Genomic DNA, 25,454 nt, shown 5'->3' with positions numbered 1-25,454 from the left:
TTAAGCGCCCGACTTCGGCTCAGGTCATGATCTCGCTGTCTGTGAGTTCGAGCCCCTGTGCTGACGGCTCAGAGCCTGGAGCCTGTTTCAGATTCTGTGTCTCCCTCTCTCTAACCCTCCCCCGTTCATGCTCTGTCTCTCTCTGTCTCAAATAAACGTTAAAAAAATTAAAAAAAAATGATCTATTTTGGTACACGTTTTTTTAAGCATGCATAAGTAAGTCAGTATATATCTGGATTTATCTTATTTAAAATGAAATTATTTCCCCGTAAAAATATAAACTCCACTTTGCACGTATGTAATATCCTCCCCTCAAAAAAGTTGAAGGGCTTTCCTTCATTCCTGTGTTTGGAGCATCCCTACAAGGCCAGGAGTGGGCAGAAACTGTTCCTAGTTCATAGATGGGAAAACAGAGACCTCCCATCCCCACCCAGAGGTGAAACTGCTAGCCCAGAGTCATGGTCATTGGGAAGGTCTGACAGCCAGAGGTCCTGGCCGCCAGGCCAACACTGGTTTCTGGCGACGTGCTGTCTTCTCAAAGGTGTTTACCAATTTTTTTCTTTCATGATTAAATTAATCAAGACTAAACTCTTGGACATGTATGTATGTTGCGTTTATTGTTTTTTAAATGTTTATTTTTGAGACAGAGCATGAGTGGGGGAGGGGAAGAGAGAGGGGGAACAGAGGATCTTAGCGGGCTCTGAGCTGACAGCAGAGAGCCTGCTGTGGGACTCAAACTCACAAACTGTGAGATCATGACCTGGGCCAAAGTCAGACGCTCAACCAACTGAGCCACCCAGGTGCCCGTGGGACATGTACTTAATAGTAGAGGCCATGATAAGACATGGTTACCATGCTGTGCTTAGTTCTGCTGATCCGATTAAGGTACTGGCTTCGGCTTATCATTAGAATTTTACACTGGCCTGAGTCAATTATTAAAATCTGTTGCATTGCAATTTGTTTTGGTTGTAAAAACCTGACCCCTGAAGCAAGAAGAGTTAAATCGGAGGTTAGAGGACATCAGGGGTGACAGGGAAGGAAGCTCACCAGAAAAGCAAGGGGCGGGGGTGGGCGTGCTTGCTCTTTGCAAGTCGTAAAATGCAATGCCTGATAGCTAACACCTTGTTGTCTAGTTACGTCCCGTTATGTGTTCTCGGCCGCTGGAAGTGAGAGGCAGGGCGCATACCCCAGACAATCCGGTACCAGGCCACTCTACAAATGTGGTGGGAAACACGCTCAGGCTCCTGGGTCGCGGAGGCTGATCGGCAGTGTCCAATATGCCTATTCACCATCCAAGGGAACTCTGGGTAGCAGGGAGGCGGGGAAACCGCGGGGAGAGCTTACTTTTAAATATAAGGCAGCGCCTGCTCTTTGCCGCTAGGTAACTTGCTACATAACTTGCTCTGCTGAATCTCACTTGATTTGCTCAGGGCCTGGTGCACAGCAGGGCCTGGTGCAACAGCCCTTCGAAGGCTAAAACCTCCCACCCCCTAGACAGGTAGGCATCCCATGCCTCAGCAGGGAAGCTGAGCCAGGCAGCTCAGGTGTGAACTCGGAAGCAGCTAACACTCAGGCAGAGCCCTGTCTTTCCCTGAGCGCCAGCCTCCCTGGGTGCCTGGCCCTCAGCGGGGCGTTAGGCCAGCATCAGCCAGCAAGGCCTCTTGGTGCAGACCTGCGAGGTCCTATATCCCCGCGGGAGCTTTAGCAGTAAGGGAAGGGCCTGTGAGAGGATAAGGGAGGCCCAGGGGTCCCCGGGCTGGGGAGCGGATCTGCCCCCGGACCCCGTGCTCTGTCAGCGGAAACCAACTGTGAGCACAGACTCAGGCCACCCCATGGAGAGGAGGGATCTGAGAGCCACCGGTTTACAGTAAAGCGCAGTGACAGGGGACCTGGGCTAACGGCGGAAGAGAACGCCCAGAACTTGGGAGTTAGCAACTGAACAGATCAAGAGTCTCACAACATAAATTTGAAGATCTGCATTATTATCTGCAGCTGAAGAAAAAACCAGATTTCTAAAATACCCCCACCGGCACCAAATATGCAAGATTTAGAATAATCAAATGCAATATGAAAAAGGTACGGAGAGGCCAGTACTAGCACTCGGATCCTATAAAATACACATTACTCCTCAACTAAGTTACGCCCAGAGTCCCGTGTGGGTTCACATGGTACAAAAACGTGCAATGAAATACTTGTCGAAACACCTATCCCTTGCCTCTGAGTTTATTTGTTTTAGCACCTAGCCGAGTTTTTTTCTTTAAAACACAACTATGGGGAGTGCCTGGGTGGCTCAGTCAGTGAAGCGTCCGACTTCGGCTCAGGTCATGATCTCACGGTTTGTGAGTTGGAGCCCCGCGTCGGACAGTCTCCTGTCAGTGCAGAGCCTGCTTCGGATCCTCGGTCTCCCTCTCTCTCTCTCTCTCTCTCTCTCTCTCTCTCTTTCTGCCCCTCCCTTGCGCTCTCTTTCTCTCAAAAATATATAAACATCGTAAGAAATCACAACTGTCACGTCAAATGGCTGTGCATTCAAATCATTTCAAGTTTTCAAAAGATTTAAGATTAGTGTTCTAGAAAGAACTGAAGCTTCTGTCCAAATATTTCAAATTTGGATCCCTCCACCGCCAAAATAATGGATTAAAAAAAAAAAGTCCTTTCAAGGGCAATTACGCTACTTTGAAAACGAAGGTGGATTTTAAAATAATTGTTCGTTAGAAGGAGTTTAAGTGCTAAAAAGAAATGAAAGAACCATTAAGCTGGAAAATATCTTACCTTGAGAAGTTGAGGAAATGAACGTGTCGAGTGAATAAATAGGGCTGTTCCGCAGTACTTATATTTTTAATCAGTTCCATCTATTAAAAAAAGGCACAAAATTAGCATATATAGGATCTAATTTACCAAACTATATTAAGCTAAAGGTTATCTTCCCTACTCCTTTATCCTCACTCATTACCACTTGGACCAGGGCCAAACAGCTGTGTTTTGTGCAACAGTTGTGAACTTTACATTAGGCTTCTTGCTGAAATCGATAGTCTTGTATTTAATTTAGTTGATCACTACCATGAAAACAATGTGACAGGTTAAGTCACTTTAACTTGAGAATTCAGTGCGGCTGTACTGAAATGCAAGTAAAAAAAAATGTCTCTATGCCCCTTCTTTGGGAGTCAAGACAAGGCAAGAGGTTAAACATCATTTTACATTTCTATAATTACATTCTTGAGATATACAGAAATATTTGAAGCCAGGTCTGCAGAATTTAAAAGTGAGAACAAAATGAGGCAATAACTTACGATGTTCCTTTTTGATTTCAAAAATGTACAAAGCAGGTATTTTATAGGGAACACACAAAACACCCAAAACTTCTCGGTTTTCTGGTGGGTGGTCATCTGAAGTATTTATTTGCAGTTATCAGCAAGGCGAAGAGGAGTTTATATTTGTATAAACTAACGTTTACGGTCTTCTGGAACATGTCATGATACGGAAAATGTTTAGTAAAATCTGTTAGAAATTCCAAGCATTCTTCTGACTCCCTGACTTCCTGAATTCCACTTTCCTTAGATTTTCGAATTGGCCCCATCAATACTGACACACAGTGGAATTTTTTTTAAAGCACATTGAAAACTGCCACTTTGGATGTACATTACCTCTTCGGAAACAGTCCACGTAGAACACTGGAAACAAAGGCGGTCGTTCATGTGTTAGCCACAGTAGCAATAACCACAATAAAACCAGAGTCCAGAACTCCAGGTTTGGGTCGAGCCGGACAGAAAACCTGAATCTGCCTGGTTCCCTCATGTCCGGCACAGGGCTCACGTCATAAATAAATGCTCAACAGATATTTGCTCAACAAATAAATGCTCAACAAATAACTCCCCCTAGTACCTGCATTTTAGATGGTTACAGCAGGATCTCAGTGTCTCAAGCCTTTAATTAGATAGTCAGGCTCACAACGACTGTTTGAAGAAATGAAATTGAATTTTAAAGTAAATGACTGGCACTTCCTAACCTCCTACACGGTTCATCAGTGGCACGCCTGGGTAAATAATGATCTGCCTGTCCCCAAGCTTGAGTATAAAAGGAAACTGAACCCTGCTTCTTTATCTGTTGTTTATTCTGTGCACCACTCCCTCCCTCCACACACCCCCTGCATGTCCCAGCACCTGTTTTTTGGCAACAGAACTTCCTGCTGGGTCACCTAAATTTTCATTTTTGATGGATCTAACAAATAGACTTACAGATTTGGAAGCACAACCGAAGACTTCCGTTTGCTTAGAAACATAACTCTACGTTAAACGTGCTTAACGCGAAGACCACGTGATGCTTTAACCTCTAGATTATTTTGATTCAAGTATTTCTCTGCATACGTGAAAGTAATACGAGAGAGCCCCTCGTATCGTACAGGAAGACTGGAAGAACAGGTCAGAAGGGCAACTGTTTCTTTTACCTATTCTTCAGCATCATAATATATCCTGTAAACACATGCCAATGTGTTCAATTTAATGGAAGAGCTGTAGTGGTTCGATTTGGAGAGCAGTGTCGTAATAGTTCTAAAGCTGTCTATTTCACAAGGAGAAACGGATTCGCGGTGACAGCGCGTCACTCTTTCTAGACGTACCCTTAAACGTAGGCGAGAAGTACTAATGCTCATGTTTAGTGCATCGGTACACCGAAGTTGGAGCGTATATCCAGCTCTCACACGCTCCATTGCTGCACACAACAGCGAAACCACGTACGAGGCCCCGCAAGCATGGGTGTAAGGCATTATGGTCAAGGTGTCCTTTGCTTTGTCTTCACGAATGCTAAGACTTTCCCTAGGTCTAACGGCAGGCAGTGGTCTCCCGTGCCCCTGCTGCCCTTCCCCGGAGTTTCGTCCTGGACCTCCACGGTTGCCAGCGGCCTGCCGTTTCTCTGGCCCGAGTCTTATCTGCACGGGTGGCATCACGAGTGATAATGGCACTACCTAAAATCGTCTCAGAAACCACCTGTCCTTTTCCTTGGCTCATGCGAGGCCACTGCTGGCCTTTATTCTGATTCCATCGCCTACATTCATTTATCATTCATTCACTCAGCATTTAAGGAGTACTTACTAGGCTTTGGAGACCCTGGAGATCAAAACATAATTGAGGTGAGTGAGAAGACACAGAAAGACAAGACAGTGGAGTGTGTCCTAATGGTGTCCCCAAATCCACGATGACCCGGACCACACTCTCAGTCCTCGTCCATCTTTACTCCTTATCCAGCTTACGCCATCTCTGCAGAGTGTGGTCCTGGCTGATGGTACTCTCCATTTATCCATACCTGGCTAACGGTATGGTATCCATACCATTTCACATTTGATCTGGCTCTTTCCTGACACTCATATTTAGTCACTTGCTGAGTTACGTTGATTTTACCTTTACTATGACCCTCAAATGGCATTTAAGGTGTCCTGTGGCCAGCCAAACAAGACCTCTCCTTGTTCCTTCCTTATACTGTGTCCAAGCTTGACCATATCCGAGCGCAGGCTCAAGCTTCCTCTTCTGGAATGTTCTTCCTCTTTTCTCTGCAGGTCCAAACCCTAACCACCTTTTACATCCTGCTAAAATGCCTACCTCTTTCAAAGTAGCCTTCCCGGATCTCCTTTTATTCAGCATCCATTGATTTCCAACTCTGTGTCAGGCAATGTACTGCTTGGGGTTGTTGCTATAGAGATAAAAGATCGGGTTCTTGCTCTCAGGAAGCTCAGAGTCTTGCCGGCAAGCTGGACTGGTAGGGAGGGACCATTATGTGATAACCACCATGGGGTAGAATGCACAGAGGTGAGTGGCCTATCCCTGCTTGTAGGTGGAGAGTTAGTGTTTCCTCAAGGAGGCATTCCTGAGTAGTTGGCAAGGATTCACAGAAGTCAGCAAGTGAAGAAAGGGACCTGTGGACTGCAGACAGAGGAAACAGTAGATGCAAAGGACAAAACCCGAAATGACCTGGATATTAAAACCGCCAGGAGTTCTGTGTGCTAGGCATCGGCTGTGGGATCTGCGGGGCAGTAGAAACAACTAGAGAGGAAGGCAGAAGCGGGTAATTGAGGGCCCTGCAGGCCATCTGAGGGATTCTGATCTTTATGCTATGGGCAATCCACAGTCAGAAAGGGCTTTCTTTCCAGATCTGAGATCGGGGTGGAGAATGTAAAGAAAGGAAGGGTTAGAGACAGCTTAGCTAGGAAGACGGGGCAATAATCCCAAGAGGAAATGACGCTGGCATGAACTAAAATAGTGCTTCCTGGTGTGGCGCCCAGACCAGCAACATCGGCAGCAACTGGGGTCGCAACTTGTTAGAGATGCAAATTCTCAGGCCCTACCCCAACCAACCAAATTAGAAGAAACTCTAGGGGGTGGGGCCCATCAGTCTGTGTGGGGTATTTCTTGTTCGTTTCTTTATTTTGAGAAAGAGAGAGAAAGCACACACACAAGCATGGGAGGGGCAGAGAGAATCCCAAGCAGGTTCTACACGGGAAGCACAGAGCCTGACACCAGGCTCGAAGCCACAAACTGTGAGATCATGACCTGAGCCGAAACCAAGAGTTGAACACTTCACTGACTGAGGCACTCAGGGACCCCATAAATCTGTGTTTTAACAAGTCCTCCAGTAGATTCAAAGGTACTGAGGGTTGAGGACCACAGAAGGAAGTCACTGAAAGTGAAGACAGATGGGGAGGTTTAGGGACATTAAGAAGGATCTTCCTCAGGCCTGTGGCCAGGTGGCAGCAGAAGGGAAGGAGAGGGAGTGGTCAAGAGAGCATCCCAGAGCCCTGGCCGGATTCGGACACAGGCTGGTGCCCATTCGTGGGGATGGGAACGCACGGCAGGAACACGTCTGGCTGCAGAAGTCAGGGCAAAAGGGTTTGGTTTTGAACACCTTTGGCTAGAAATGCTGTTGCCTCTTTGATCTCCCACAGAGCTTTGAGGATTTTCCAGGACATACATTTTTTTTTACGTTCCATCATAGTTGAGTTTGTGTGCTGTCTTTGAGCCAGACTGTAAGCTCCTTGAGGGTCGAGGCTGGGCTCTAACTGCTCCCCCAGAAAGCCTAGCACAGAACACATACCCCATCACTGTTTATGGCATGAAGATACCCCTTCCAGAAGAACTTCTTTGGAGTCAAGAAACGTATAGCTCACTGAAGACAGAATTATCTCTCAGGCAATGGAAGCTAGCCTTTCTGGGACAGACCTATACACTCATCACCCTGGTGTTACACCATCTAAGACACAGCAACACTAAACTATCATCTCCTGGGTGGTTTCTGGGCTCTGCAGTGTCCAGAAGCTCTTTCTTCACGTGCTGCCATTCATCCTCAAACAACTCCGCAAGTTAAGTAGTATTATCTACACTTTACAGGTTAAGACACTCAGGCACAGAAGGGCTGTGTAAATTGTTTAAGATCTCACTGCTAGAAAAAGGTGGCATCAGGATTCAAACACAAGTCGGTCTGACACAAAAAATCCTGCTCTTTATCACGAAGCTGCAATCTCCTGCCATTCCCAGTGCTTTCTGATCTATACATGACCTCTTAAAAGGGAGGAAGGGGGTGCCTGGGTGGCTCAGTCAGCTAAATGTCTGACTTCAGCTCAGGTCATGATCTCATCGCTAGTGAGTTCGAGCCCCGTTATCGGGCTCCCTGCTGCCAGCATGGAGCCCACTTCGGTTCCTGTCTCCCTCTCTCTCTGCCCCTCCCCAGCTCGCACTTGCTCTCTGCCTCAAAAATAAATAAAAAACATCAAAAAAAAATTTTTTTCTACAAAGGGAGGAAGAGGTCGCTTAGCAAAATAACTCCAGGGACTAAAGAGGGTTTATGGGGATGTGCTTTTTCTATCCGTCCTGTGATGTGTTGAAAAACTGAAAGAAAGTTACAACAGGTGGAAAAGCATTAAAAATAATTAAATACGAAAGCATTAAAATATCAGAGAAGATATGTTTTTTAACGTTCCTGGTGGGAAAACAGTACATTTTCAGAAGAACAGGAATGAATTTAAAATACTGTGGGGAAAAAAGCTATGGAATGGAATGTACCTAAAGGAAGAAGTTGAATCACAGCGCATCTGAGAATGAAAAAGAACTGAGGTTAAAAAAAAAAAAAAGGCAAGAATCAAACAGAATTTATAATGCAGACGATCTGCGAGGAAGTAATTTTAAACTTTGTTTTCAATCTAACTGGCTGGGATGGTACAGCAGAAAACCTTTACCTGTGGTTCTACAAGCACAGCTAATGAGTGAAAGACTCTGCTCCCGACTTCTTTAGAAAATACTTGTCAGCAGTAATTGACAAGAGTGTTGACCCGAGTCAGGTCTGAATCCTTGCGTCACTTGTGAGTAACTAGACGCCCTATAATTTGGAAAACATCTTCATGAAAGAAAAGACATGTTTTTCACACATCAAAGCTAAATAGGGAGCAGCTCAGGGGAGAAATCCGTGGCCCTTTAACCTCAAAGCGTGGGGGGATGGCTATAGGCTCCCGTTATCTTCCCCTCTTCCTCCTGCGTGGGGCAGAAGCCTGTCTAGCTCCAGCCAGGATGGTCTACCCATCTTCAGCTCATGGCAACAAATGCCTGCAATGAAGAATACGTCCACCAGGGGGGGCAATGACATGAACTAGGCAAAGAGGCTGGGCCTGAAGAGCAGAGTCCATCTCGCCACTGCAAATGGAAGGGGAGGAGAAAACACTTGAATTTTTCAGGCCTTGTTGCTTCTACCTCCTTTTTGCCTTTTCTTTCTACTGAGTTTCCATTTAGCGGACTCGGCTTTTGTCTGTAGGAATCCAAGATAAGGCCTTGTTTGCAGAGTTCATCCTTCCTGTGGCCTGGAGACAGATTGATTCTCTGCTAATCTCGTTGGTTTGATTCCGAGGTCCGGTGGGAGCAGCTCCGATGCCTGCGGACACTGTCACTGCTACTATACAGTCAGGAAACTTTGAGGGTCGTTCTACGGAGACTTTTCCAGTAGGTTTCAAGCCAGGGATAAATGTGCAGGCTTCTGAGGAGGCACCACTCGATAATACTTCAGAGGAAACATGATGTCTTCGGAGGTTTGAGAGACCCTCAGGGGAAAAAGGAACTTTCCTTGCTTAGTGGAGTGCTCACTTTAATAAAAAGACAAGTTTCTAATAATTAGAGCCTTTCATGCAATGATTTTTCACTAGAATTGTGCATGAAGACTTCTTTGGGAATTTTTTTCCCCTCAAAGATACAAATACCTGTTTGTAGTGGGGCCAGGAAACATGTGTTGTGAAAAAGCTCCCCAGAAGATTTTGATGCCTGTCATGGTTAAGAACTGTTTATTTAATGGCTCCCCATTGCCCCTTGAATAAACTTCCAACTCCTTAGCCTAGGATTCAAAGTTCTCCAGGATCTGACCCTGGTTCACTTTCGAGTCTTATTCTCCCCCATTCTTCTCGAACACTTGCTCCTTCCTATAAAATGGGGCGATAATACTTTCCTGACGATGTTAATTAAAGGGTTAGAAATAACGTACACAAACATCTGGCGCTTAACGTGCAGTGTTATTAGTGAGTCCTTAATGAGTATTCACCAAAACGAATGAAGAAACAATAGCGAGACCGACTCCATAAAGGAGTGAGCGAACCTTTGTTAAAACAGAGAGGCCAGGGGCACCTGGGTGGCTCGGTTGGTTAAGCGTCCGACTTGGGCTCAGGTCCTGCCTGATCTCATGGGTTTGTGGGTTCCAACCCCAATGTCAGCAGTCAGCACAGAGCCTGCTTTGGGTCCTCTCGGCCCCTCCCCTGCTTTCTCTCTCTCTCTTTCAACAATAAACATTAAACAAACAAACACACACACACAAAACCCAGAGAGACCAGATGCCCCTGCCCTAGGGAAACCCAGGAGGAGCCCTCATGGCCTCTAGACCATTTCCAAAGCCACCATGGTTTCTTTAGGTGAGTTTTCCATTTTGGAGTTACACTTCTACACAGACACAGTCAGGATTTGAACTTGCACTGGTGAGAGAAAGGCAAAGGGAGGTATAAAACATGGTGAAGAAATTCTGTTTTTGACCAAGAGACTAAAGCAATCTAGAGCACATGGGCACAAGGTCTCTGTCTCTTCAATCCTTTGAATACTTTTCAAGGTTTTGATCATTTGAATAGCTGTTGAATAGCGTCAAAGCAGATGTGAAGTTTATAGTGAAATAGTAGCCTTTCCTGGCACGATTGACAGAAGTGAATAGGTTAGTCCAGCATTTTCCAAGCTGTGAGTTGGAGTTCTGTGGGATGCATGTGACAGCCACAAGCATTCATGAAGGCTCCCCTGGTCAATTAAGGCTAGGAAACTCTAGGGGAAAGCCAGATAAATAGAGTGTCAATTTTGCCTTTAACTGGAGGAATTCTCAGTCTTTAAAATGTGAACAATTGTTATAAATCTCCTAGAGGGGGACCTGGGAGCGGCGTTTCCTAAATTTATTTAACCATGATATTTTCTTCAAAAAAAAATTTTTTTTTCAGTGTCTTAGAGGACAATGCTGCATGATAGTTTTGACAGGAGTCTTAACCCTGTGTGACATTTATTTCATTAAAAAAAAAAAAAGTTTTCTGGACTCTACCCCACAATCTCCAGGAGAAGGGCCATTGCAACTATATGTTTCAAAAGGCTCCGCTGGAGATTCTGCTGTGCGGCCAGAGTGGAAAACCACTGTGTCAGGAGAATGGCTTTGGATTCAGGAAGACGTAGGTTCAAGTCCAAACAGCACAGACATTCTATTATGTTACATTTGGAAAGTGACTTAATCTGATTGTCTTAATTTTCCCATCCATAAAATAAAGAGTTATACTCACTCAGTCATATCATTTTTGGTCCAAAAGAATGAAATGAAATAATGAAGGAAAATAATTAGCACGTAGTAAGTGCTGTTTCCAATTTGCAATTCTCAGTAGCTCCAACATAAATAAAACTGTGGAATTATTTTCTTTGTCCATTCCTTAGGCTCCCACGCCAACAATTTTTGCCCCTCTTCAACAAGAATGAAATAATTCTGAATCCTTATATCCTGTTCCTGGGGTGTCCCTTTGCTGTACTCAGACTGATGTTCTGAGAGAGTGTCAGACCATTAACGAAGATGGTTGTGAGTCTGTTGGCGATCACTCTCCTGTCTTCCGCAAAATAGTTCCCTTTCAAAATCTGCATGTTCCAAGAGTTTATCTACACCAGCCCAAGAACCCAGAATCTGGTTTCAGAGCATAAATGCAATGATGTCACCATGAGCTTGTGTCATATGCCCCGAAAAGGCCCAGCATCTGGCCAGTAGCATCTGCCTATGCTCTTCTGTTGAGGTGCTTTTAAAAATATAAACTTCAATGGTATTTCTATTTCCATAAGGGCAGATATAATGGGCTTTTAATTGGCATTGTAACAGTTGGTGTCTTCATGCTCCCTTTCCTTTTTAATAATCCCTTCAACGTCTTATTCCATTAAATAGACTTTGTTAAACTTAGTACTACGTGTGTGTGTGTGCGTGTGTGTGTGTGTGTGTGTGTGTGTGTAATAACAGCTATCTTCTGGGGAGAAATGTATACACAGATTTGACTCTGGCCCACACAAGTGCCTTTGTGTATGAATGGACTGGTATAGATAATTCCAGTCTTATAGTGGACACGATTCCAAAGTTCATTTGTAAGTCAGTAGTTGGGAACTTGGAACACATTTTCTCATAAAAGAACTGTTCTACATGGTGGAGAGAGGCCTGGCCAGCCCACAAGAGTCTGTTTAACTCCTACCGCACCTGAAGTGGAATTGTTATGAACTATGGAGAACAATGTTTCCATGGGAACACATTTTCGGAGCTCGCCTGCTGAAGGTTGGGAACCACTGACTGTAAAATTTTCACTCATCTACTAAATCACTTCTTCCTTTTTCCTTTAATAAATTACCAAGCAGAGGAGCTATTCTGACCACAAATTGTTGCTTCAATATATTAGGTTAAAATAATGTTTCTTTTCCTCCTCTTGTTTTGTGCACTTTGCAACTTTAGCCAAAGGGGTGCATATAAGGAGGAAAACAGTTCCTTCAAACACTCTTGGACTTCCTCACACTCGGGTTCTTGTCACTTCTCGGTTCCCTCTGCATGTCACAGCCAGTCAGCTAGTGGCAGAGAGACAGCTGCCACTCTTACATTTGCTTTCACATCGAAATCGTTTGGTTTTTTTTCAACCTTATCAGTCCCTTAAGTTTTTAGGACGTGCCTTATAACTTAATAGGAATCTGGAATAACTAAGTAATGAAATATATTCTAGGTCACACTGACCACAGGAATCAGAAATGTTTCAACTACACCATACACAGATTCTGCTAGAAGTTGTATAAATATATCACAGAATCACAGGGCTGGAAAGAACCTTAAAAGATTGTCTAGTCTGTTCCCTGGCTTCCAGACAAGCCAATCATTCCAAACAGATGAGAGCTAACCTCTCTTTTAGAGGAAGAGGATGACTTTGTCTTTAACCCTTTCTAGATGTAACAATGTACATAGCATTAGTAAATTACTGTTGTCTTTATGTCTAAAATGCTTCCCATGACAGTTACAACTGTATTTCACTTTCTCATGTTTGCTTCTCGTAGGAAACAAAGTAGGTTTATCTGTGCAAAACCCCAGTATATTTATATCTATTGTCCTTTCTCTTCTAGGGCCTTCCTGAACATCCCAGTGTCTAATACTTCAGTTCCCTTTGTCCTGTTCTTTCTGGGTTATTTGTACCCTTTTAGCAGTGGGAACTAAAGTTAAGCTACAGAGTTTGATGGGGCATCTGAGAACTGAGCGGTTTCCCCTTTCCACGCATAGGAATATTTTAAAGTAATCCATACGCAGACCCAAAGACCTAGGGCTCCAAGGAAAGACAAATTTAATAATTGTAATAAAACTGCAATAACATAGGCTATTTATTTATAGTCACTCTCTTTCAGGCAGTGAAAAGGGCATAACTAGCCTGATAATAACAGCTTTTTTGATCAGGCAAGGAAATTAAAGAGAACCTACCCCTACTAAGGTTATTCATAAAATGTGATACCCTTAAATGTCACCAAGTGTAATTTTTCTATTGCAAGCCTACCGCACAACCTATAAGGGCCGATCTCAAAATATTTTTTGCTAATTGGGAATGACTATTCAAACTCGATACTCAGAGAGCCTTTCATGGAAGTTTTCAAAGGCATGGGCTTTTTGATCTCTACACTGGAAGACACTGAACATACTAGCTTTACAGCAAGGACTACTGGCTATGTTGCTGTCTTAAAAGAGTCGTACTAGCCCCCAAGATAAAAAAGAATGACAGGCTATCATAAATGAATAATGAGATCCCTTCTGTTTGTGAGGTTTTGAATGCCTCAAAGGTGAGGATTATGCCAGAAAAAAAGTAGCCATGGGTAAAAATGTTCATAATTATGGTTTCAATCTGATAGTAAACCGTGTGCCATGTTTATTCCCCAAATATTTCCATACTCACTGGGTGGCGTGATGGGTAATATTCGTGTGTCCGCTTGAGGGGTACCCATATGGCAAGGGGTACCCATATTAAATAATATTTCTAGGTGTGCCTGCGAGGCCGTTTCCGGATGAGATTAGCATCTGAATCCGTGGGCTCAGTAAAATAGATCGCCAAGCGATACAGTAGATCACCCTCCCCAGTGTGGGTGAGCACCATGCAATCCCTTGAAGTCCTGAACAGCAAAATATGTAGAGGAAGAAGGAGTTCTCCCTGTTTTTCCTGCCTCACTGATTAAGCTTGGATATCACGTCTTATCTTCTCCTGCCCTTGTACTGGGAGTACATCATTGACTCCCCTTCACAAGCCTTCACATTTGGAGTAAGACTGAATTAGACCAATGGCTTCCCTGGGTTTCCAGCTTGCAGATGGCAGATTGTGGGACTTCTTGGGCTCTGTTATTGGATTAGCCAATTCCTCATAATAATCTATCTATCTATCTATCTATCTAGATATCTGCATCCTTCTGGTTCTGTTGTCTGAGGAAGCCTGACCTATGCTGGTGGCTACTCATACATCCTAACTATCTAAGGGGACAGAAGCAACTTCGTGAGACCAGGCAAACACATCTGACCCTGTAAAATTATTGTGCCAGCACGGCGCCTAACTTCTGTACGTGAGCAAAGCACCTCAGTGGAGACTGTGGACCCTGCTTTTCTATAAACTTACGGAGTAAAATCTGTCTTCATAGCTTCTTGGCAGACTACAGCACCCCTAATCTACTGCCAGCATGACCACTCACATCATTGGGCTACGTTATGACAGAATTCTTGGGGCACCTGGGCGGCTCAGTCAGTTAAGCATCTGACTTTGGCTCAGGTCATGATCTCAAGGTTCGTGAGTTGGAGCCCCACATCGGATGAGTTGGAGCCCCACTTCGGGTGAACACAAACCCTGCTTCGGGGGAATCCCGCTTCCTTCTCTCCCTCTTTCTTCCTCTCTGCCACCTGTGGGATTCTCTCTCCCTGCCCCTAGCTCACGCCCTCTCTCTCTCAACAAACAAATAACCAAACAAACCAGACAGAACTCTTCCTGGGAAATGGGGTAATTCTTTGGCTTCCACTGAATATGCCAAATGCTGCTTTGGAAACTCAAGACCCCCCTGAGCTCACCCATAGCAAGAAGTTCCTGCCCCCATCAACCAATCAGATTCCTGGCCCAAAGAGAGCTTGCTCTGTAGTATAACCCTAAGTGTGAAAAAATGGAAAAGAAGAAATAATGAAAATAGTTTTCCTGTTTTTGTTGTCAGGATGTCGGCATTATTTATAGCTCAGTGGTGTAACCATTTGAGAATTACGTGTGGCTAATTTTAGCTAAATAGACAATGATGAGTGTATACTGTCCTTCCCCCATCTTAATAAAAGTATCCCTTCAGGGAAACTTCCTGTCTAAAGACTGCCTTCAGGGGCGCCTGGGTGGTGCAGTCGGTTAAGCGTCCGACTTCAGCCAGGTCACGATCTCGCGCTCCGTGAGTTTGAGCCCCGCATCAGGCTCTGGGCTGATGGCTCAGAGCCTGGAGCCTGTTTCCGATTCTGGGTCTCCCTCTCTCTCTGCCCCTCCCCCGTTCATGCTCTGTCTCTCTCTGTCCCCCCCAAAAAAATAAATAAACGTTGGAAAAAAAATTAAAAAAAAAAAAAAGACTGCCTTCAGACTTTAACTTACATTTCCTTCCACACTCGGCCAAAAATACAGTATGACATTGCAACTCTGTTATTCATTTGTTAGGTGTTTGAAGGATGTCTTGTAAGGCACCCACTCATTACACAAATGAATTGACACAAAGCACAGTTTAACCATGGGCAGCGACAACTTACTTGTTCATTTTTAGTAAGCCTGGTTTTGTTGTGAATGTCTGACGTGACCAAATTGAATCCGTGCTTCTCTGACAAGATTCTCAGCAGCAAGACCACAGTACGACTCCCACACTTGCCTACCCTGTTGTACACGACCTGGCTCGGGAAGGGTAGCACCTGGGAAAGAACGAGAAAGCAAATATGAGACCTCGGGTGAAAATACTTGGGATTCTTCCCTCAGTTTCAGGACAACAAATGTCTGATCAATCTAAGCGAGAAGGGTCCATGTCAAGTCAAAGAGAGAACAGGAGCACGGGACTCATGGTTGTCCTCATAGTATGACTCGGGACAAATGGCGGACTCATTACCTTTCTGCACCGACACTTACAACTGGTAAGCTTTTACGCCAATCCTAAGCCTAATTATGAAGCTTCTTTTGTTTCTTCTTAGGAACAAAATATATAAATATGTGCTGTGATGACAGTATCTTTTGCAAGTCATATTATGCTTTATTAGAACTTCATTTGTAGAGTGCTCAAGGAAAAATACTGAGATAGCAATAGAAAAATCGAGATATCAATAAAAACTCACCCTTCCACAGTGGACCATTTAGTGGTTTTAATGTACCACACAGTTGAGCAACCATCACCACTATCTAATTCCAGAACATTTTCATCAGCCCTGAAAGAAACTCCCTACCCATTAACAGTCACTTTTCATTTCCCTCACTACCTGGGTCCCGTGAAACCATTTATCTACTTTCTGACTCCATGATTTTGCCTATAGTATTCTGGACATCTCTTATAAATAGAATCATAAAATATGTGACCTTTTGTGTCTGGCTTAAGTTAGCACAATGCGCTCAAGATTCATCTATACTGTAGTACGAATCTGTACTTTATATGGCTGAATAATATTACATTGTATGGATATACCATATCAAGTTTATACATTCATCAGTTGATGGACATTTGGATTGTTTCCACCTTTTGGTTACTATGAATAAATGCTGCAATGAACATGTGTGTGTAAGTTTTTGTGTCAACATATGTTTTCGATTCACCTTGAGTATATCCTAGGAGTGGAATTGCTGGATCATATGGCAATTCTGTTTAATTTTTTGAAGAACTTCCAAACTGTTTTCAATACAGCTGCACCATTTTATATTTCCACCAGCAATGCACGAGAGTTCCAATTTCTCCACATCCTTGCCAACACTTGTTTTTGCCTGTTTTTTTTTTATAGCCATCCTAATGGATGTGAAGTAGTATTTCATTGTTTTGATTTGCATTTCCCTGATGACTAATGATGTTGACCATATTTCATGTGCTTATTGGAAATTTGTATATTTTTTTTGGAGAAATATCTGTTTAAATCGTTTGCCCATTTTAAAACTGGGTTATTTGTCATTTTATTATTGAGTTTCAAAAGTTCTATGTTTATTCTGGATTTGCAAATATATGATCTGCAAATATTTTCTCCCATTCTATGGGTTTCCTTTTCATTCTCTTGACCATGTCCTTTGAAGTACAAAAGTTTTTAATTTTGATGAAGTTCAATGTATCTAATTTTTCTTTAGTGACTTGTGCTTTGGGTATCATATCTAAGAAATCATTGCCTAACCCAAGAATGTTTTCTCCTAAGAATTTTATATTTTTAGTGGCCTAAAACATTTAGGTCTTTAATTCATGTTGAGTTTATTTTGTGTGTGATGTGAGCTACTGATCTAACTTCATTCTTTTGCATGTGAATATCCATTTGTCCCAGCACCATTTATTGAAGACGATTCTTTCTCCATTTAATTGTTTGGCACCCTGTTGAAAATCCACTAACCATAAATGTATAAATTTATTTCTGAGCTCTCAATTCTACCCCATTGATCTATGTGTTTATTCTTATGCCAATACCGCAGAGTCTCGATTACTATTGCTTTGTTGTAAGGTTTGAAATTGAAAAGGGTGAGTCCCTCTAACTTTGTTTTTTTTTTTTTTTTCAAGATAGTTTTGGCTATTCTGGGTCCCTTGCATCTCATATGAATTTTAGGACCAGTTTGTCAATTTCTGCAAAAAAGGCAGTTGAAATTTTGATAGGGATTGTGTTGAAACTGTAGATCATTCTGGGGACTACTACCACCTTAATAATAGTTTTCCAGTCTATGAACATGGGATATCTTTCTGCTTATTTAGTTCTCATTTCATTTGTTTCACTGATGTTTTGTAGCTTCCAATGTACAAGCCTAATACTCCTTTTATTCTTTTTGATGTTATTATGAATGGAATTATTCTCTTAATTTCATTTTTGGATTGACTGTTCACTGATAGAAACACAGTTTATTTTTGTACATCAATCTTGTGTTATGCAATCTTGTTGCATGCATTTATTAGCTCTAATAGCTTTTATGGGTGGATTCTTTAGGAATTTCTATATACAAGATCATGTCATCTGCAAACAGAGATAGTTTCCCAATATAGATGCCTTTTCTTTCTTTTTCTTTTTCTTTTTTTTTAAGTTTATTTATTTTGAGAGAGAGCATGTGCACAAGCAGGGGAGGGGCAGTGAGAGGGAGGGAGAGAGAGAGAACCCAAGCAGGCTCCTCACTGTCAGTGCAGAGGCCACCATGGGGCTTGATCTCATGGACCATGAGGTCAGGACCTGAGCCGAAATCAAGAGTTGGATGCTTAACTGACTGAGTCACCTAGGTGCCCCTCTTTTGTTTTTCTAATTGCCCAGTTTAAATGACTCTTAGAGACTAAGAAGCCATTATGAAAAGCATCTGATTAAATATTTATATCCCTAATAAAAATATTTCCATTTTGAATGCTCAGCATTGAGTAACAACTGACAAATGTTAACCAAGAGTCCTTCATTCAGCACGTACCCATAACAGAAGGCCACAAGCTAAAGAATATAGTATAATATAAATATACATATACCCCAAACGTGCCTACTGTATGTAATATGAATTTTGCCTCTGTGATTACAGGCTTACTTATTTTTATGAAATATTTTATATTTATATTTACATTTATATAGAGCAGCATTTCATAAATTTGGAGCTTAAAGGCTAATTGTCATTGGAGTAAAACATTATATCTATCACTCACTTAGCAACCCATCATGTACCATTTTGATATAATTCTTCCAAATTTTTTTTTTTTAATGAGCAACACCTTGTTTCTTTAGAACCAGTCAGTATCTTCTATTGTGTGTCCTCATATTGCCTAGAACATGCCATGTATATAAATATAGGGCTTCAACAAACATTGATTGATTAGATCCTCTGAGGGTTTAATATGCTGTTTAACAACGATTAACACAATGATTCTGCTAAAATGTGAGACCAGGAGAATCTTCAAACACAGCTGATCTTTCTACCCAGATGCTAATATAAAAGGCATCAGGGTAAAAGGATAATCATTCTAATAGGTCATTGTACTTATGGTTTTATCAGTGAGTACCCCAAAATTAGCGCTTTCTTTTTTTTTATTTTAAAATTTTTTTTTAACGTTTATTTATTTTTGAGACAGAGAGAGACAGAGCATGAACAGGGGAGGAGCAGAGAGAGAGGGAGACACAGAATCGGAAACAGGCTCCAGGCTCTGAGCTGTCAGCACAGAGCCCGACGTGGGGCTCGAACTCACGGACCGTGAGATCGTGACCTGAGCCGAAGTCGGACGCTTAACCGACTGCGCCACCCAGGCGCCCCAAAATTAGCGCTTTCTGACAACAACTGCGGAAGCTCAGATATTCAGATAAATCAGATATGTTCTTCCTCATGAGGTTATGATCCAGGGAGGCTGAAATATAACAGGATGTCAATAGCGTTTGCAAGCCGGCCTTTCCATAATCACTAGGCTGCGGTTTAGACTGCAGTTGTGACGGAGCTGCTGATATAAAGACAAGTTTTAATTTCTTTGAAAAAATAAATGGCTTAAGAATTGGGATCAGTGTGTCTTTCCTTGTCCTCTAGCACAGCATAGAACAGCAACGGAGAGCGCTCATTCCGTCTGAATTGCTGACCAAGATGAGCTCCCGCATACGCAAGCACTTTATTCCAAGAGTACAGGTGTATCTCAGAAGATTTAAATGAAGAACCGAGAGGCACAAACCTTTGGCGAAAACACTTAATTTCTCCTGAATTTTGTGGGTAATTACACCGTGGCAGGCTTCCCATCTATTTCCTTTTGCTAATAACTAAAGATATTATTATAAACCTTCTAGTTGTTTGTTGACTTTTGAAAAACTTTGCATTCCAACTCCTTCATTAGTCTTGTGGGAGGCTCTCACATAACAGTTATAAATATTTGTTATTTAAGAACACTTTTGTCCTGACAAGAAAAAAATTCTTTATGGATGGTGACGGATTTAACTACACTTATTGTGGTGATCATTTTGCAATGTATACAAATATCAAATCATCATGTCATACACCTGAAACTAACATAATGTTACATGTCAATCAGAACTTGGTTAAAAAAAAAAAAAGAACACTTCCATAAAAACAAAAATTCCCTACATTGTTCCTGCAGCTGTATCTACAATAATATTTGAAAAGAAAAGAGAGCTGAACATCCCCACTGTGACTCTATTATACCATTTCTGTAAACACCAATATACAGCTACAGGGTATAAAAACTGAGCTAGAAAATGTGTTTTTAGATGAAGCTTCTGGAATCAGTCCGGTGATTGTTAAAGACACAACATACATCATCACAAACATAAACTTTTCTCAAAGTTAGGATGGGGCTTTTAAATCATTTTCTAAAAGAACCTATGTAATGCTCTGGAAATTGGCAAGTTTAGCAGGCTAAATCAACGTGCTGATGTTGGATAAGGCGTTAAAATTCGGAACGGCAACAAGTAGATTCATCCCCGCTTGGGTAGAGCTATAGATCCGCTCCTGAAGGTCTGTTTTAAAAATCATTGTCATTTTTTTTTATTTGAAGTCTTCATTCCGGAAAAGTAGGGGGGAAGGAACTGATTTTTATGAAAGGCTGACCCTGACCCTGTGCTAGGCTTTGTGCCAGGTAAAGGCTTTTAATCCTTGTTAACAATACCGAGTCAGAGAGTGTAATTGTCTTTACTCTAGTTGCACATCTCTCTAGAAGGTTAAATTATCAAATAATTTAAGCATCATTAATTGCCCCTAAGGGACTCCCAGTGTGCCCCTCCCTTCTCTATAGATCACGGATTCACAGAGGAACAGAGTTTGAGGTCTAGAGCAATTTAGAATAATCCACCCGCTCCAATCCCCTCCCCATCCCGGCACTCCTACTCTTTATCATTGTCACACTCAGCCCAATGTGTTTGGCTTGGCGAGGGCTTTCTTTTATGTTGTCTTTTCATCCTCTCGAGTACCCTGTGAGGGAGATACCGTGACTATTTTTAGATAAACAAACCGAGGCTCAGAGAGATCGTTTGGCATTTTCAAGGTCAAAGAGTGGCACATAACAACTAAAGCCCAGCTCACAGCTCTCTGGACCCCAAGACGACACTCTAATATATAACATCAAATGGTGAAATAATTTTTAGTGTGACTTCTGTGAGACTGACCATCTCCTCTTTTATATCTTGAATGCGTCCAACTCCATTCAATGCTATTTTTCAACAGTCTGCCACGTCATCCAGTGTCATCGGCCATTACGCACCCATTACCCAAGTCACTGGAACGCACAGGTGGAACTGACGGGAGTCACACAGCCTCTCCTTTTGCTTCCAGAGGACATGTTTTATGTGTGAACGTAATCCCAGAATGTCAAAGCGGCTAATGGGTGAAGGAGAGTAGAAGAATGTGGTGTTCCCTTCACTCCTCCCCTTAATCTACTGTAGGCAATCACAGAGCGTTGCATATGGTGGAGCACTTCCACCAGGAAAGGGAAAAACAGGAAGCAGTAAGTCATAGTAAAACACACGTGAAATCCTAAATACACCTGAAATGCCCATCAAGACAAGCAGATGCCCCTCAAAGACAAGCTGAATGATTTTTAAAGGCCTCTTAAGGTCAACTCCAACATCCCCATTTTTTTTCAACAGATACTTGCCAAGGATCAGGCAGAAAACTATATCCCAACTGTAATATTACCATTATCTTTCGCAAACAAATTTCTAACACTTACTCTTTCTTTGGATGCCCTATAAAGAAGTACACACTAAAAGTCCTCATCCTCCCCCACTCCCCAAACGATTCTTCATTCTTGGCAACTATGGTTATACGAATGTTATGTCTGTGGTTTCTATTTTATGGCCAATTTGTAAAAGTGAAGGGAGCTCCAAAATAGTTCACTCTATGAATTATATATTTTTATGTTGCCTGCTTGTAAGTTCTGCAAATGCCACAAATCCCCAGGGGCTGACAGGCTTGTGTGGAACATGCCAAATAAACAGAAGTCTTTCCAAAATCCTGAGCACAACAGTAACTACCACCAGATGACGTGTACAATTTCAATCGCTTGTCCCTGGTTTGCATCGGTAAGGGGGACAAAGAAGACTTTCTAGGTGAAAAGCATGCTTGGTCTGGACCAAGACTTCCATAGTGTATGATTACAGGACTCCTTGGGGACTGGTCTCGTTAGAAGAATTAACATCAATTCTGCTTTTAAGTCTTTGCAAAATGGCATTTAATATGGTATGTTACAAGCTGTGGTTCCCAAATGGCTGTATATTTGAATTACCTGTGGAACTTTAAAACGACAGATTTCTGGGCCCCATTCTAAGACTAGCTGAGGGGCGTCTGGGTGGCTCAGTTGGTTAAGCGTCCGACTTCGGCTTAGGTCATGATCTCATGGTTCGTGGGTTTGGGCCCCGTGTCGGGCTCTGTGCTGACAGCTCAGAGCCTGGATGGAGCCTGCTTTGGATTCTGTGTCTCCCTCTCTCTCTGTCCCTCTCCCACTCCTCTGTCTCTCAAAAATAAATAGTTAAAAAAAAAAAAAAGACTAACTTAAACAGAAAGTCTAGGAGGAGGGTCAGGAATCTAGCTCTAAAATGCTCCTCGGGGGGGGGGGGGGTCTCTGCCATCACTAAGGAGCTAAGGTGGGGGAAAGGGTTGTCTGCGTAAACGCTGGAGGGGACAAGGTGAGAACCCCGTTTCCTCTTCCTTGGGTCTCCCTGGAGTGCCCACAGCCTCCAACTCATAGTTAAAAGTCATGATTAGCCTGATAAACATGCTCACACTACATTAACGCCTACTTACCCAGAATGGTTACAACTAGTGACCTGGTTAACTGAATGTGTGCATTAACTGAAATTTACACTAAACATCATCAAAGCATTAGACCCGACTCAGTACTCATATTATGCTGAAGATGAAATTACTTTCCTTGAGCAACAAAACTGCCCCTTGTGTTTTACATCCCCTCTGTCCCATGGTTCCTCAGACCCACGTGGGGACAGTCACAGCCAGGTCTCTGTGAGGCCTGAACTCGGGTACACTTCTGCTTCTCGATGTCTCTGTCCACATGACTTTGTTTTGTTTTAAGACAGAGAGAGAAAGAGAGAGCATGCAAGCAGGGGGAGGGGCAGAGGGAGAGAGAGAATCACAAGCAGACGCCACACTCAGCACAGAGCCCGACGCCGGGCTCGATCTCATGACCATGAGATCATGACCTCACCCGAAATCAAGAGTCAGACGCTTAACCGACTGCACCACCCAGGTGCCCCAAGACATTGAGCAGCAGTTCACATCCATTCGGCAAGTCCTCATTTTAAAGTTTCCTAGGACACGGTGATGCTAGGAGCCATCCATATCACACCTTCCTCATCCATAAAAGTGGAAAACTGGGTTGAAAGCCAATAAATGATCCTCTCTTCTTAAACTAAAATTCTTCACTTTAATCTAGATTGCTTATAGACATAAGCAATATATCTGGAAAACCTTAAAAATTAACACTGGATTTTAATATGTTTCCTTGTTAAGTATATTCATAAAAAAGAAACATACAAAAAACCCGTTCCAATATTTTGTGCTGATAACATGGATTCCATCTCAGGGTGTACAGAAGTCTCTCTTGGAACCTTTGTCATTTCTGTCCCTGTCCCGCTCTTGTTGGGGCTGCTCACGTAATAAATCTTCTTTTATGTTCTTATGTTTCTCTTCCTTTCCACAGTTTTAATCACTTCCAGCTCTCTGCTTATTTTAAGACCACCACCAACACCACAGCCTGCACAACACAGGGCTTCAGGCTTCCTGCGGGGCTTTCCAGAACTCAGGAGGCATTGTCACTGACATCAAGCCATTGTAGGTCCTCTGCCAAACGCATGCCCATTTGGTAATCACCATCAACTCCCCAGACCCTTGGGCTAATTGCCTCCACTCTAGAGAAGGAAACACATAGGACCCATTTAAGAACTCTATTTTCCCTCACTGCCAGACCTCTTGAATAGAGAGTTCTTTCTATTCACAACTCTCAAATATCATCCCTGTGTCTTCTAATTATTCATAACCTATCTTTTCCCAGAAGCCTTGCCAAATCTGAACCTTATGCTTTCTCCTTTATCCCTGTTCCTACCTGAAACAGTTTCATGTTGAATGCTATCTACAGAAAGACAAAAGCTACAAATCCATTACAAGCCCATCTGTTTTATTGGTGTAATAGATTGGGTATTTTATGTGCACAGTGGCTACTTAAAAAATATCTGTCTATTAAATAGATAGCCTGGTTGGATAAAAATACTATTCAATGTTGTTTTAGAACCAATGCTGTCATATTTGTCATTATTAAGGATGCTCTTCTGGCCTTCTTGTCTGCTAAAACTATAAGGTAAATCTATCAATTTTTCTTAACCCTCATATTTTCCAACACTCTTGTGCTGTATTACATAAGAAAAAGTTTGGTGATGTGGAGAAAGTTCCCTGTATTGAAAGTCATAAAACTTTGGCTTTCTCCTTGGCCAAACTAGTTGAAGGACCTTGACTAAGTGACTTTGAACAACTTCTCTGGGCCAAAGTTTCCACAAATATAATTGGGGATATTGAATCCAATGATTTCAAGGCTCCTCCCTATTCACATCTCATGATTGTAAGGCAGGGTTGCACAACAGTTACAGATGTTCAGGGGGTCATCTGAATGGCATCTTGCACTTTTAAATATTCATTCCATTCTGGTCTATCTAATGTCCTTATCTCCCTTATATACATCATTATGTTATTTCCAGGAATGTAATACCCTTTACATTATAACAGAATCCTCATACAAAGAAGCAATTTTCACAAGGAGCCAGAAGCAATTTTTGGATGTGATGATTAAGCCATCATAGTTGGAACTTTAAAGTATGCTTCAGAACAAAAATGATTTCTAGTTTGATTAAAAACTCAAATTCCAGGTGACCTTGAGTGAATGCTATCAATGCCACGGACAAGAAGATGAATACTTTCAAATTTTGAATTGACAAATGCTAAAAAAAAAAAAAAACAAAAAACACCATATTAAGGAAAGACAGATTCACTTTTAATTCTGCAACATTCTTTATGCTTCTTTGTCTGGTCAGTATACAAATCACAGGCAAGAAGAAGCCCATAATCTGGGTATCTCGTTACTCCAGTAGGTTACAGTTTCTAAAGTTCAAACCTCAGTTTGGTCCATAGAAAATGGAGTCCATGGAACACTCAGATGTTTGACAGAGAAGAGAAATGACGTCCACATGCCATGTATATGAATTGTGAGCAGAATGTGGAGGATGTGTAAGTGTTAGAGGCTAACCCATCCTGAAGAAGTATTTCAAAGTGTTAACATGGGACTTAGTCTTGCTTCTACATATACATAGTAGCCCTACTGAACTTGTGCTAGGAACCTCTGCCCATTCTCCTAAGAGCCCTTATTTAAACCCTCTGGATGGCTTTTATAATCAAAATCAAATGGAGAAACCCAAATGGGTTTGGCACTCCTATTTAACCCTCATCTTCCTGTGTACGTGTGTGTATGTGCCTTGTATGTTTTGTTGAGTTCAAAGACGCTATAAGTAACGTGGTTGTAGTAAGTCTGAGCCAATTTCAGCCATTTCCAGAACTTTCTCATATGCCATGTATTCTGTGATTTACAAGTTCCTTATTACACAAAACTCAGAAAGAGAGTCACAGATTTATCAAAAAGAACACAGGATGATTCGGTCCTCAAATTAGTTCTAGATCTAGAGCTGTTCCATTTTTAGTA

At 42.4% G+C, this 25,454-nt stretch overlaps 1 protein-coding gene across 5 annotated transcripts in view; it reads right to left on the bottom strand.

The window, feature by feature from the left end:
• UST (uronyl 2-sulfotransferase) overlaps positions 1-25,454 on the bottom strand; it is a 318,873-nt gene that overhangs the window by 128,675 nt on the left and 164,744 nt on the right. For all 5 annotated transcript variants that reach the window (XM_023254493.2, XM_023254491.2, XM_023254490.2 and 2 more), the window contains exons 3-4: positions 15,331-15,486; positions 2,770-2,849 (exon numbers count right to left, since the gene is read on the bottom strand). In XM_023254493.2, the coding sequence (XP_023110261.1) occupies positions 2,770-2,849; positions 15,331-15,486 (236 nt within the window). The remainder of the gene's footprint in view (positions 1-2,769; positions 2,850-15,330; positions 15,487-25,454) is intronic.

This window comes from Felis catus, chromosome B2 (genome assembly GCF_018350175.1).
Source record: "Felis catus isolate Fca126 chromosome B2, F.catus_Fca126_mat1.0, whole genome shotgun sequence".
Lineage (NCBI taxonomy): Eukaryota > Metazoa > Chordata > Mammalia > Carnivora > Felidae > Felis > Felis catus.
This window is presented reverse-complemented; position numbering and strand designations above follow the sequence as displayed.